The sequence below is a fragment of the Balaenoptera borealis genome, assembly GCF_965194805.1.
Source record: "Balaenoptera borealis genome assembly, chromosome: 2".
NCBI lineage: Eukaryota > Metazoa > Chordata > Mammalia > Artiodactyla > Balaenopteridae > Balaenoptera > Balaenoptera borealis.
Window position 1 is genome coordinate 85,098,396 of NC_138867.1, and position 12,209 is coordinate 85,110,604.

The 12,209-nt window shown below is 35.0% G+C and overlaps 1 protein-coding gene across 9 annotated transcripts in view; it reads left to right on the forward strand.

The window, feature by feature from the left end:
- PAM (peptidylglycine alpha-amidating monooxygenase) overlaps positions 1 to 12,209 on the forward strand; it is a 279,419-nt gene that overhangs the window by 233,126 nt on the left and 34,084 nt on the right. For 6 of the 9 annotated variants that reach the window (XM_082375927.1, XM_082375933.1, XM_082375926.1 and 3 more), the window contains one exon: positions 3,898 to 4,218. The exons of the other annotated variants lie outside the window; for them this stretch is intronic. In XM_082375927.1, coding sequence (XP_082232053.1) covers positions 3,898 to 4,218 — 321 coding nt within the window. The remainder of the gene's footprint in view (positions 1 to 3,897; positions 4,219 to 12,209) is intronic. 9 annotated transcript variants of the gene reach the window in all.

A 12,209-nucleotide genomic window follows, 5' to 3' on the forward strand; every position in this document is an offset into this window, starting at 1 on the left:
GCATCGATGAATCAAATGACTTTGTGATTCACTGGTGAGAGAAAAATGAATCTAATTTTCTGGGTTGATTATCCCAAAACATGGTTTCATCACTGAGAGAGATACTATAAAAAAAATAAAGTATGGGGAGAAGATTAAGAGCCCAGGTTTAGACATGTTGAGTTCAAAATCCCATTGAAATAGACATTCAATCCAAGTGGAAATTTCCAGATGGCAGTTTTATATACCACTAAGTTCTAGCTTCTAGGAAATCTCCAGATTTTGGAGTCACTTGTCTGAATGTAGCAGCTTAAGCTTTTGTGAGTGGCTGAGATCACTTAGTAGGAAGAAGCCTTAGCCAGGGACAATAAAAGTATGCCAGGGAAAGACCTCAGAAAACAGGAACATTCCATATGTTGGGCAGAATAAGAGGAAGCCAAGATGACAGGTGAAGATCTGGAAAGAACAATATTATAAGGAGAGAGGTTCTGAAGGAACTATAAAGGGGTATATGCCACCAGTAGGTCAGGATGAAGAGTCTTTTGGCTTTGGCAACTAGGAGCTCTTGAGCAACTCATGCAGAAGCCATACAGGAGTGAAGTAGGGAGTGGAAGCAAATGCCTTCGATTTAGGAAGAAAGAGGATATGAGGAAGGATAAAGCAGCACATAAACCCACACTGTCCAGTATGGTAGATACTAACCGCATGTGGCTATTTAACTTTGAATATAAATGAATTAAAAGTAAGTAAACTTAAAAGTTAAGTTTCTCAGTCTTACTGGCCACATTACAAATACTCAATAGTCCCATGTGTCTAGGAGCTATCATATTGGCAGCACGGGTATAGACTATTTCCATTATCATAGAAAGCTCTTGTAGATGGTGCTGGAACTTGTTAAAGAAAGAGGGAAAATGAAAAAGCTTGAAAGACATGCTTTGTCAGAGGAGGGTCTCTTCTCGCCTCCATGACCACTCAAGATAAGCCCGAAGTGAGTGTGTTTATAGCCTGAGTCAAATCTTTGGCAGAGTAATTGTATTAGAAAGGAAAGAAAAAGGAGATGGGAAAGGCTTCAGAAGGCTCAGGGAGGGCTGGCATCCAGAACACTGGGGTAGGGATAGTTCTTTCTCCCAAAATAGACTAATAAAAAAAGAAAAAAGGAGAGAGAGAGAAAGTGCAGAGTGCAGGTACAACCTTCTTTGGCAAAATCAGGAAGCAAATCACAAAAGGCAGCCGTGATGACTTGTTGAGAAAATAGAGGGCTGTAAACTTAAAGGTGGCTTTTTTCCATCATGAAAATCCCAATACTTCAATACGAAACAGAAACTGATTTTTTTAAATTTTAGGTAAACAATAGATTGAATCAAATGCATGTTGCAACTAGAGTTTATATCTTTGTCGTTAGTAATTATAATAGCTATAATTTAGTGATATCTACTTTATGAAGTACACTGGACTGGACATTTTACATTAACTATCTTCTTTAAATCCACAAAACAAATTTTAAGGGTAGTTTTCATTATCTATTTTAAAAGGTTAAGTAACTTGCTTAAAGGCACAGAATAGCTATTAAGTGTCAGGGGTTGGATCCGAACACTAGTGTGAAGTGCAGACCAGACATTGGGTAATAACAATACAAGGAAAGAGCAGAGTGCTGTAGGTGCACATAGCAGCCACCCGTAATCTGACTGTCAAGGCAGGCTTCTTGGATGTAAGTGACGCCTAAGTAACATCTGAAGGTTGAGGAACTAGTTGATTACTAGGGAGAGAATGTCCCAGGAAGAAGAAACAATATCTTCTTAGAGTTGACATTCAAGGAAGTAAAAGTCCAAAATGGCTATAATACAAACTGAAAAGAAAAAGAGAATATTGAGAAATGAAAGTGGGGTAGAGACCACCCAACTTCCTCTGTTTATGTTCTGTTCCATCCATTGTACTCAAGGTCAGGTAGATTTCCTCAATCAAGATCTTAATATGACTAAGAAAGACGGTTAACGTTTTGGGATTTCATATATTCCATACACCAGAAGAGAAAAAAAAAAAAAACCTTTCTGGTTTGTGCATAAGAATGTAAGAGATAGCCATCTAGTGGCTCCTGCGTGTAATCTCTGGAAGTGAGATGCTGCTCTGAAGCTATGTTCTCACAAGGCCGGTGCATTTGTGTGGAGCCAAGCCTCTTACATTGCTAAATTTTTGTTTTCCTAACCCAGTGATCATTGTAAATGATCATTTCAAAGGAACCGAGTACTCTGTATTTGGTATTTTATCACAGCTTTTAGATTTTTACTGACAAACCTGAATAACTCTTCATAGTTCTGAGCCTGTGTTCCTCCATCAACATTAGCCTAATGTCATAGATTTAAGTTTTAAAATTGCGTTCTTTTTCTGTTCCTGAAATCATCTTGTTTTTATCTTCTATGTAAAATGTTTCATTGCACAACAGCATATTAAGCTATTTATATTTAGTGTGTGGGGCAGGAGAATTACACAGTAATGGGGTTATTTCTCTTCTGTAAGGCAGAATGCCACTGTGGCCTACCAGAATTGGTTGCATTGTAATTTGCTTTGTTCATTTTACTGATACTGGCCCTAATACTTGGTAATTATTTTCTGATTGAAGATCTCACCTAGGATAAGCTGCTTTCATGGGCAAGAATTGAAAACCTACTTTGAATCATTAAACCAAGATTATTTATAAACATGACAGGATCTCAGCATCATTTTGGAAAGACTTCATATCCCCTTGCACCAATATTTTAATAACATATTCTTTAGTGGAATGTATCCTGGCTAAACCAGTTATTATTTTTTTTTCCTAATGGTCATAAAAAAGATTTTATAAATGTTATCTGATCGTGCTATAAATGTAATTAAAACTTAAGCAAAAGGACTCCACAATCATAAGTTTCATTAGCAGCACTTAGTATAGAGTGAGAAAAGGAAGAACTGTGGGTTTCCTTCGGGTTTGGGTTAGAAAAGCAGATTTATGATTCCATTGAGAACATACATGTTTCCCATTCACACAGTTGATGTGAATGGATTTGAAGCCACAGATGTAACTGATGAGGATTAAAATGCTTCATGAGCCTTCCATAGTCGTATGTTGTATCTGTTGTAATATTTTATAAATAATTTGTTTTCATGGAATTATATTATCATATCCAAGTTTACTTCTTAGTACAGGAAGACATGAAATACATTTCAGTGATGTATCATTCCAATGATACTAGTTTGTTAAAATCTCTTTTGCTTGAAACTGATTTAAAAATATTCTTTTCTCACAAAATTATTTTTCTGGAATTTATTCATTTCTTATTTAAAATAAACAACTGGAGCTACTTACAGTAACACAGTTAACAAAATAATAAAACTTTGGTTTTCCAGTTGCCAAGTGGATGTTAGATTTTCTGTGTTTTATAGCACCTGCTCAAAAATATACATTTAATTTTTTGTGGATTACATTTTAATAGGCTTTTAGAAGACAACTTCAAAGGGTTTGCCTATGAAGATAGCTGTTTTTTGATGTAGCTGTTGATAATATTTTATTTTAGAAAGCTGATGAACTCTGACTTCCAAATCAATCCAAACTAACCTTGTTGAAAACCATTTATTGAAACATGCCCTGCAGTCACATATGCATTATTTTGTTTCTACTATTATGCTCATAGAGGTTATTTAGTGTTGTTGACTCCTGAGATAACAGAAGGAAATGGGTGGTTTGTAAAATGAAATGTGAAGCATATTATTTTTTCATTGTTCTGGAAAATCATCTTTTTCTCCCCATGCTTGAACATCTGAGAGCAACCTTCTCTCTCACTTAGTATGAGGAATCAGGAGGTGATATTATTTAAGGCACAAAATTTTGTAAATTTTGCAGTCTTATCAACTCTCCACCCCTTATCTCTTCTCTTTTTTTCACAGGTGATTTCTATTCACTACTTTCCAAGCTGCTAGGAGAAAGGGAAGATGTTGTTCATGTGCATAAATATAATCCTACAGAAAAGGCAGAATCAGAGTCAGACCTGGTAGCTGAGATTGCAAACGTAGTCCAAAAGAAGGATCTTGGTCAGTCTGATGCCAGAGAGAGTGCAGAACATGAGAGGGACAATGCTCTTCTTGTCAGAGACAGAATTCACAAATTCCACAGACTAGCATCTACTTTGAGGCCACCGGAGAGCAGAGTTTTCTCATTACAGCAGCCGCTACCCGGTGAAGGCACCTGGGAACCAGAACACACAGGAGGTGCGTTTAGGGCTTCTTTTAAAGAATAAAATGTGAAACGCTACAATCCACATAAGCAAAATCTGAAGGGAATAAAAATTAATGGGTGAGAAAGCTCACCAATGAAAAGGACTTATCATTAGAAAAAACATGACTCATATTTGGGTTGTCAGATATCACCTTTGTTTGAGTTTTCCTTTTTGTTTTGGTCCAGTACTATCAATATGTAAATTCAGTTTCTGTTCAGTTGATGAGCCAGAATTACTAAGACCCAAAATCTTTGGATCATATTGGGGTGGGTGGCATATGAAATTCAGGGTAACAGATTCTTACCAAATCAACATTCTCCATTTAGCTCAATGGGAATAAACTGAAAATTCAAACCTGATATGTAAAGTCCTGGTGTATGAAATGGTTATACACTACCTTCCTTTAAGGTAATTAAATTCCTCTCAGAGGAATCTTAACACTTCCAACATTCTCATCCAATTGACTTGTAAAATGTAACCATTTTTATGACTTTGATTTCTTAAGTTCCATTATCAATTACTATCTTAATTGGAAAGTTGAGTAGTTATATCTGAAGGGACCTCCAGCAAGTCAGTAACTATCAGATTTATCTTTACTTCTAACCAGGATTGGCTTCTGTAATTAGAGGACAATACCTTATTCCCTTCAGGTTTCTGTACCAGCAAGCTATGGATGCCTCATCTTTGTCTTTAATTGTGTTGTGGCTTCTGTGATATTGATTGTGTTTCATGTTACTTGCTAATGTGGAAAGCCAGATAATACAGCATGTGGAGATAATCCCCAAAAAAGTAACGGATATGCGTGCATGGCAGCTGTCCATGCGTGGGCTGGAATGGCACAGGCTGCCAGCTTGATGTTTTCAAATACAGCTTTGCAGGAAGCCATAAATTATTCAACACCCAACTGATTTTTATTTATAATTGAAAAAAATTAGGATGCAGTGCCTTTTGCTCACACAGGAGTTTCAAGCATTGTCCATTAGGACTGGCCTAATAGTCTCTATGAGATGTTAAATGGAACCCAGATTTTTACCTCTTCATATTTAAAACAGGGTCAGCCCTGCTCTAACGCCTTCTAAATTTACCTAATAAAACTGTGTTTCTCAAGAGGTGGTCCCTGGACCCTCTTGCATCAGAATCACCTAGGGTAATTATGAAAAATCTAGACTCCTGAATCCTACTAAGAGCAACTGAATTGACATCTCTGAGTATGGTGTCTAGAAATCTGCAGTTTATCATGCCCCTATCCATTTCATAGAAAGACTGGAGTGTCTGTCTGAACGTCTATGTTAAGGACAGTAAATTGTAACCCGAACAACACATAAATATAAAAGGGAAAAGGGCCTCTTTGGTGAGAATACAATTCTATTCAAGCATGAAATGTTAGAGTTGCATCATGCTTTATTCCATGACTTGTCTTTTTTTTTTTATTGAAGTATTTATTTTTTATTGAAGTAACATTGGTTTATAACATTATATATGTTTCATGTGTACAATATTATATTTTTATTTCTGTATACCCTACAGTGTGCTCACCACCAAAAATTTAGTTTCTAGTTATCTATGACTTGCCTTTGTTACTCTGTGATTTGAAATAATATCATGGTCATTCATAGGCATCATAAATGTCAATGTAAAAATCACAGTTTGACTTAAGGAATTGTATTCCTAAAACCTACTTAGTTTTTCTAAGAAAGAAATGCTTAAAATGCTCAAAATACACTTACTAGCCAAATCTCCTTATACCTTCCAAGGTAGTCAGAATGGCAGTGCCCAGGAAAAAAATGTTTCTCCAGGATCTGGTTCAGGAAGTTTCCTTTCATTTTAAGTATGTGGGTGAATGTCACTGAAATAAATAAAGCAATGAGTTACAGAAACATACAGCACAAATTCTAGTTACAGGAAGAAAATGTACATGTATTTCCTTTCTGAAATCACTTATTTTAGTGTTACTTCACTACTCTGATTCAAAATTTTTAAAAAATTAAATGCAAAATAACAAAACTCATATTTAGGTAAGCTATTTCTAAAAGTCTTTTCAATTTTCTTTCACTGTTTACCATAACACTATCTAATATCTAACTTTAATTAAAGAAAAGCACTTAATAAATGCTATAATATGTTAACAATAATTATGATTATAATTGCTACCATTAATGTCAAGTTGGACTAAGATTTCAAAAATTTAAACACCAAAGTAGTAGAACTAAGTATTAATTATTTTAGCTTAAGTAGCATCCATGAGAGAATTTTCTTGCAATGTGTAGGAAAGCTGCAAAAATTGGCACTCTGAGTTGATAAACTGAGAAAATGACTTGGCAGTGTTCTATCATAATGGGAGTTTGTGGCTCTTCAAATCACTGATCACTTACATTGATCTGCCGTGATGTTTTCCTGTAGTATATGATGTACAGTGTGAAAATATCCAATCTGGTAAATTGAGAGGCAAATGCACTCCTTTTTACACTTAACATAGTTTGGTTTCTACCATTAGTTTGACATCTATATTGAGACAGCATTAATAGAGTAGAAAGAAAATCATAGTCTTTATTCTAGTTGCCTTCTGGAAACTAGATTCATTGAAAAATAAATTTAAAACTGCAGACAGCTATTCTCTTGCTGTCAGATCTGATTGGACTACTATTTGCTAGCATATGGAAGCCTGATTCAACATTTGTTACACACCCTTGGACATCAGAGAATACATCTGCATTTGTGTGATGCTTCCCATCAGATAAGAGAATGCACAGAGTCTTTAAATATTGTTATGATACATTTACATTTTACTTAATTTCTATGGACAACTTTTTCTTGACTCAGAGTCCATTACTTTTAACATATTTCAGTCATATGCTGACCCCTAGGTTCAAGTCTTATAGAATTCCCAGGGTAAAATAAAGCATTCAGTAGGCTGAATTTTCATCTCTGGAGGAGAGGAGAATAATGAAAACAAACCCATACATAGCCCTTACTATGAGCCAGGCTAAGTGTTTTAGATGCATTAACTCATTTAATTCTCATAACAACCCTATTTATAAACCCATTTATTGAGGAAGAAACTGAGGCATAGAAAGGTCATGCCATGGATCCAAAGTGCCACAGCTCAATAAACCAACATTCAAAGCCAGGCAGGTTTGCTCCAAGTCTTGGTTTTTAATCACTTTTATTACTCTGCCTCTCACAATAAAATAAAATAACAGATAGATAAGATAGATATGCTGGTTTTTTCCAATCATCCCATCATCTTATCTACAACTGTAATAACTCTAGGTGTAGATTGCCTTTGGTCATACTTTCTCAATCAATATCCAAACAATTTGACTAAGGTGAGGATTCGTTTGCAGTTAAATTTTTAAAAGAAAAGGAACTCTGCTAATACTTCTGAGCCCCTAGTTATGTCTTAATTCTCTTCCTCACTTCACACCCACTAAATAAGACCTTATAATTATTCCTGTTTTCTTTCTCACTTGAGTATAAATATTTCTCCTGTAGTTTCAGTTAATTATAGTTATTGTTGGCACTTCTGATGAATAACAATCCCTGACCAAAATAAGGCATCTTTTCCTCACTAAATGAGAATTTGCAAGTATAGAAAAAGCAACCACTTTATTTTGTTCTTGTTGTTGAAATCTTCTACTGATTTCACTAGAGTCTTTTCCTTAAGATTAAATATGAAGAGCCTTGTTATGGTGAAGTTAAGTCATAGTCCTAGGTTTGAAATTATGTTTTTTCTCAACTTTCTCTGTCCTTAGTCTGTCCCTTTAGACAGACAACTTTGTCTGTCCCTCTTAGTCCTTATGTACACAGATAAATGAAAATGCCCTTTTAAATGCTTATTAATAATTTCGTATGAAAGCAGCATTGATTACTAACAATCTTTCCTGGAAAGGTGTAATTCACTAATCCTCTTAGTGATTTATTGATACAATTTTAATAGTAATGTTTAATTTTTTTTGAAAATAGTAACTTTTTTTCTAAATATATGGTGGAATATGAGGCCGCACAATTACCTTTATTTATAATGAATACAAAGATTCTTCTGAAATAATCCTATCGTTTGACATCTGAATTTAGAGCAGCTGACACTTGGAGTTGGCTTGCCCAAGGTCACATGTAAGAAATTTATATTTAATTTTCAAATTAAAACTGTAAGTCTACAACATTAGTCATATACTGAATTACTTCTTAGATAAAAACTAAGAGGAATCTGAACTCAAATTTTTAACTTTTCCATGATTGAAAATGTTAAGTTTAAGTTAGAACCCAAATATATTTTGTCATACAATTTTTAACAAGGATTTGAAATGTTTGTAATTGAGGATTAGGAAATAATCACCCTTGCTATTGATGACTGAAGTCTTGCCCAAGCCTGTATTTCCTTTTTTATGAATAGAGAAAATGACCTGGCATGAGCCAGTCCTGTTCTAGCATTCTGTGATGCTCTTATAAAGATGGGCAGGGATTGGGAAAACATCAGTATTCCATATCCATACAGCACTCGTCCTCAAAGACTGCTTTGTTCTTGATCATTTAATCTTAAAGAGAACAGCCTTTAACTGCCTAATAATGAAAAAGATGACACTGGAAGCAAAAACATCAATTAACTGAGGTAGTGTTCACAGAAGAGGACGTGAACTCAGTTTTCCTTTAAATATTTTAGAGTTTGTAATTAACACAGAGACCTAGGTTTTGAGGTCCTGAAAGTTTTGAGATCTTGGCTGGGTAATCTTAATAAATGTACAATGATATTTTTAAATGAAATTTAAAATAATTTAATATAATTTCTCTGAATGTTCTTGCCGTGCACAAAATAGTTCTTCTTTGCATTGACAAAAAGAGCAAGGTTTCTTACAGTGTTAACCCTCTTATATATTTCCTCACATATCACTTTTGCTGTTTTGAAAATTTACCAAAAGTATATAAATATGTTCTAGATATTTACACTGCTTTTTCTTCTTGAAAATTCCCAACCAAAAGGGATTCTTTTAAGTGACAAAATAGGTTAACAACCCATTAGGTAGTGCTTTTTGAGTGCTTACCAATCTAAGATCAATGATAGTTAGGGTTATTCACAGCCAGATTAAGGTTCTTTATACAGTATTTCCAATATTTTATGAAATCCACATTTGAAGCCAGAATAGTGTATTTATTGATATTTGGGACATTGCATATTTCTATCAGAATTAATATCTCTGAATCTTCATGAGCACCTCACTTCCAGTACCTGTTGGTGGACCACTGAATAGAAAAGTTCCAGGAAACCTGACATTTGTTTATTGTCTTTAATGAAAATAATTAGCCAATTAGCATTTTTTTTTAGTCTCTTCACGGTAGCTTCAGCACAATACTAGGGGTAAAAAGAGGTAGTACAAGTGAACTAAAAGATTATAAGGGTGTTTAAATGCTAGTTGACAACATATGCGAGTAGAGACTGGAGCATAGAGTTCAATTTAGTGCATTTTTTTCGCCATTACCGTGGGCCAGGCCCTGTGCAAGACTTAGTGACAAAACAGTGAATAAGACATGATCCTTGCCCTCACAAAATTCCATCTAGTTGTAGTGGTGCTGGGCTCTGAGAAGCTGATGAAAGCGACTAAATATCTGTATTGTTATGAGGTTCAAGTCTCCCTCGGAGCCCATCCAGAATCTTCAGGAGCTGCTGAATGAGTACAGAATGACCACCAAAAAGACAAGCTGTAACTGAGATGAGAATGAATGAAGTACAACCTGAGATTCAAGCAACTTAAAAATAATTTGAAACATTTTCTTTGGGGAATCCATCCATACATCTCTAATTATAATAATTATACCCTGCTTCCTGAGTTCACTTTCAGAAACACAGTTTTTTTCATGTCACCCCATGCTTGAAAACCTTCAGTGGTTCCCAGTCGCCTATAGTCACAATTTGCATCCTTTTCTCCTATTATGATAGATAATAAGCATGATAGATGACGAATGCTATTCATCCTAGCAGCCCCATTTACATCCACTGCTGTGCAAATTTAGGCACGCCAGTTATTACTCTGCCCCCCTTCTCCCCAACTCAGGAAGACATAGCAAAACACACATGAGTGAGAATGACATTCTCACATGCTCTGATATATTTCAAAAGTAAATTATTCCCAAGCTTTGTGCTTTACTGCTATTAATAAAGTACTTGCAGCATACCTCAAAATTAATCACAGTATAGATCAAGACACCACAGCTCAGAACTACATTCATTAAGTCATTGTTAAATCCATACCTTCATGTGCTCTACAATGTATATTTTCCAGTCTAAACTAGATCTGGGGGTCTGTTAATCCTGACTGTCACTCTCATACCCCCTCCTGACATACACAGATATCCTTAAAGACATACAAATTACTTAAAGATCTTGAAACACATTCTGCAATTATAATCATCCTCACTTTCCGTCTTTCTGACTGAAATATTCTCTGCCTACTTCTATATTCAATAAACTTTGAGAACACCTACCCTCTCCCAGCCAAGCCTCAGGAAGGATTATGGGCCCTTTCCTGTGTTACTACTGCATTGCACTGTGTCATAAATATTTGCTTTCTGGTTTTTGTTTGTTTGTTTTTTGGGTTTTTTTGGTTTTGTTTTGTTTTTTTTCATTTTATCCTATGAGTCCCTCTAGGACCAAAACCATGCTTTATTTCTTTGTGTCCCCAGAATCTAACATAACACCTTACATAGACAATACACTTAGGGAATATTTGTTGAATATGCTTCAGCAAAGGTTGTAGACAAAACTGTTCCAGGCATCCTATTGATTGTGCTGTGTTATTAATTTTTGTTTAAAAAATTAAATTAGCAAAGGTAAGAATATTTTGAGTGAAAAGTTGCTGTTTCCTGTTGTATAGTTGAGAGAATTATTTTAAAGTGTTTACTCTCACACCAGCATTCTCTCAGGCTTTCAGAAGCTGACTGTACAAGCCCTGTGTTTCCCTTTCTTCCTCCAGTCTTTAATGTTTATCTTTGAGGATTTCACTGCCTGTTGCCACATCCTCCAGAGTATGGGAAGGAGAAAGGAGACTCAAACTGCTGCTTTTTTACTTCTCAGCATCTCTGTTGAAGCATTTCAGAGGGAAAGAGATATTGACACTGATACAAAGGATTTCACAGCATCTTCATAACTTTATATCCTCAGTTAGTATAGCTACTCTGTACATGGTACTTCTTTATTCATGAGCATTTTTTTTTTGAAAAAAAGAGAGACAATTTATTCTTCAGAAAGATAGAAGACGTGACATTAGAATAAGATACGTTTATAGATCTCAGTAAAGTTTATGCATGCTTACCAAGAATAATTTTGCTTATGGAGTATATCAGTGATTTTAAAAAACTATTAATTGAAGCATATGTGTACAAGTTCACAAATAACATGTGTACCTCTCCAAAGAGTTTCACTAATTGAACCCAATGATGTAATCAAGAAACAGAACACTACCAAGAACACATAAGCCCTCTTTATGCCCCTCTCTACTTGCTATTAAGCTATAGATCTGCATGAGCATTTTTATAAAAGGGGTTAACAATTGAACCTAGGTATTCTCTAAGTATAAATGTATTCTGATCAGAAGTGAGAGTGATTGTAAATCACTCAGTCATAGAGTTTCTGTTATTTTTTCCTTTCTCATGTTAGGAAATAGTGAAATATAAGCAGTGAAAGAATATCTCTCCATTCCCATTGTTATAGGAACACTAAAGTTAGGTGAAATGAGATTGGTATCTTACATAGTTCCTTGTTCGAGGTATTATCAATGTTGGTTTTATTATAGGGTCTAATGTATTCTGAACATCCACAATTTACACAGAAGTTAGATGAGAAAGACAGACACACACACACACACACACACACACGGGCTTATTGCCCAAGAATACTATTTATTTACAACATCTAAAAGCTTTGTATTAAAATGATGCCATCCATGTTGCCATATTTTCCAAAGATACTAATTTAAAGTAAGAATCTTGTTA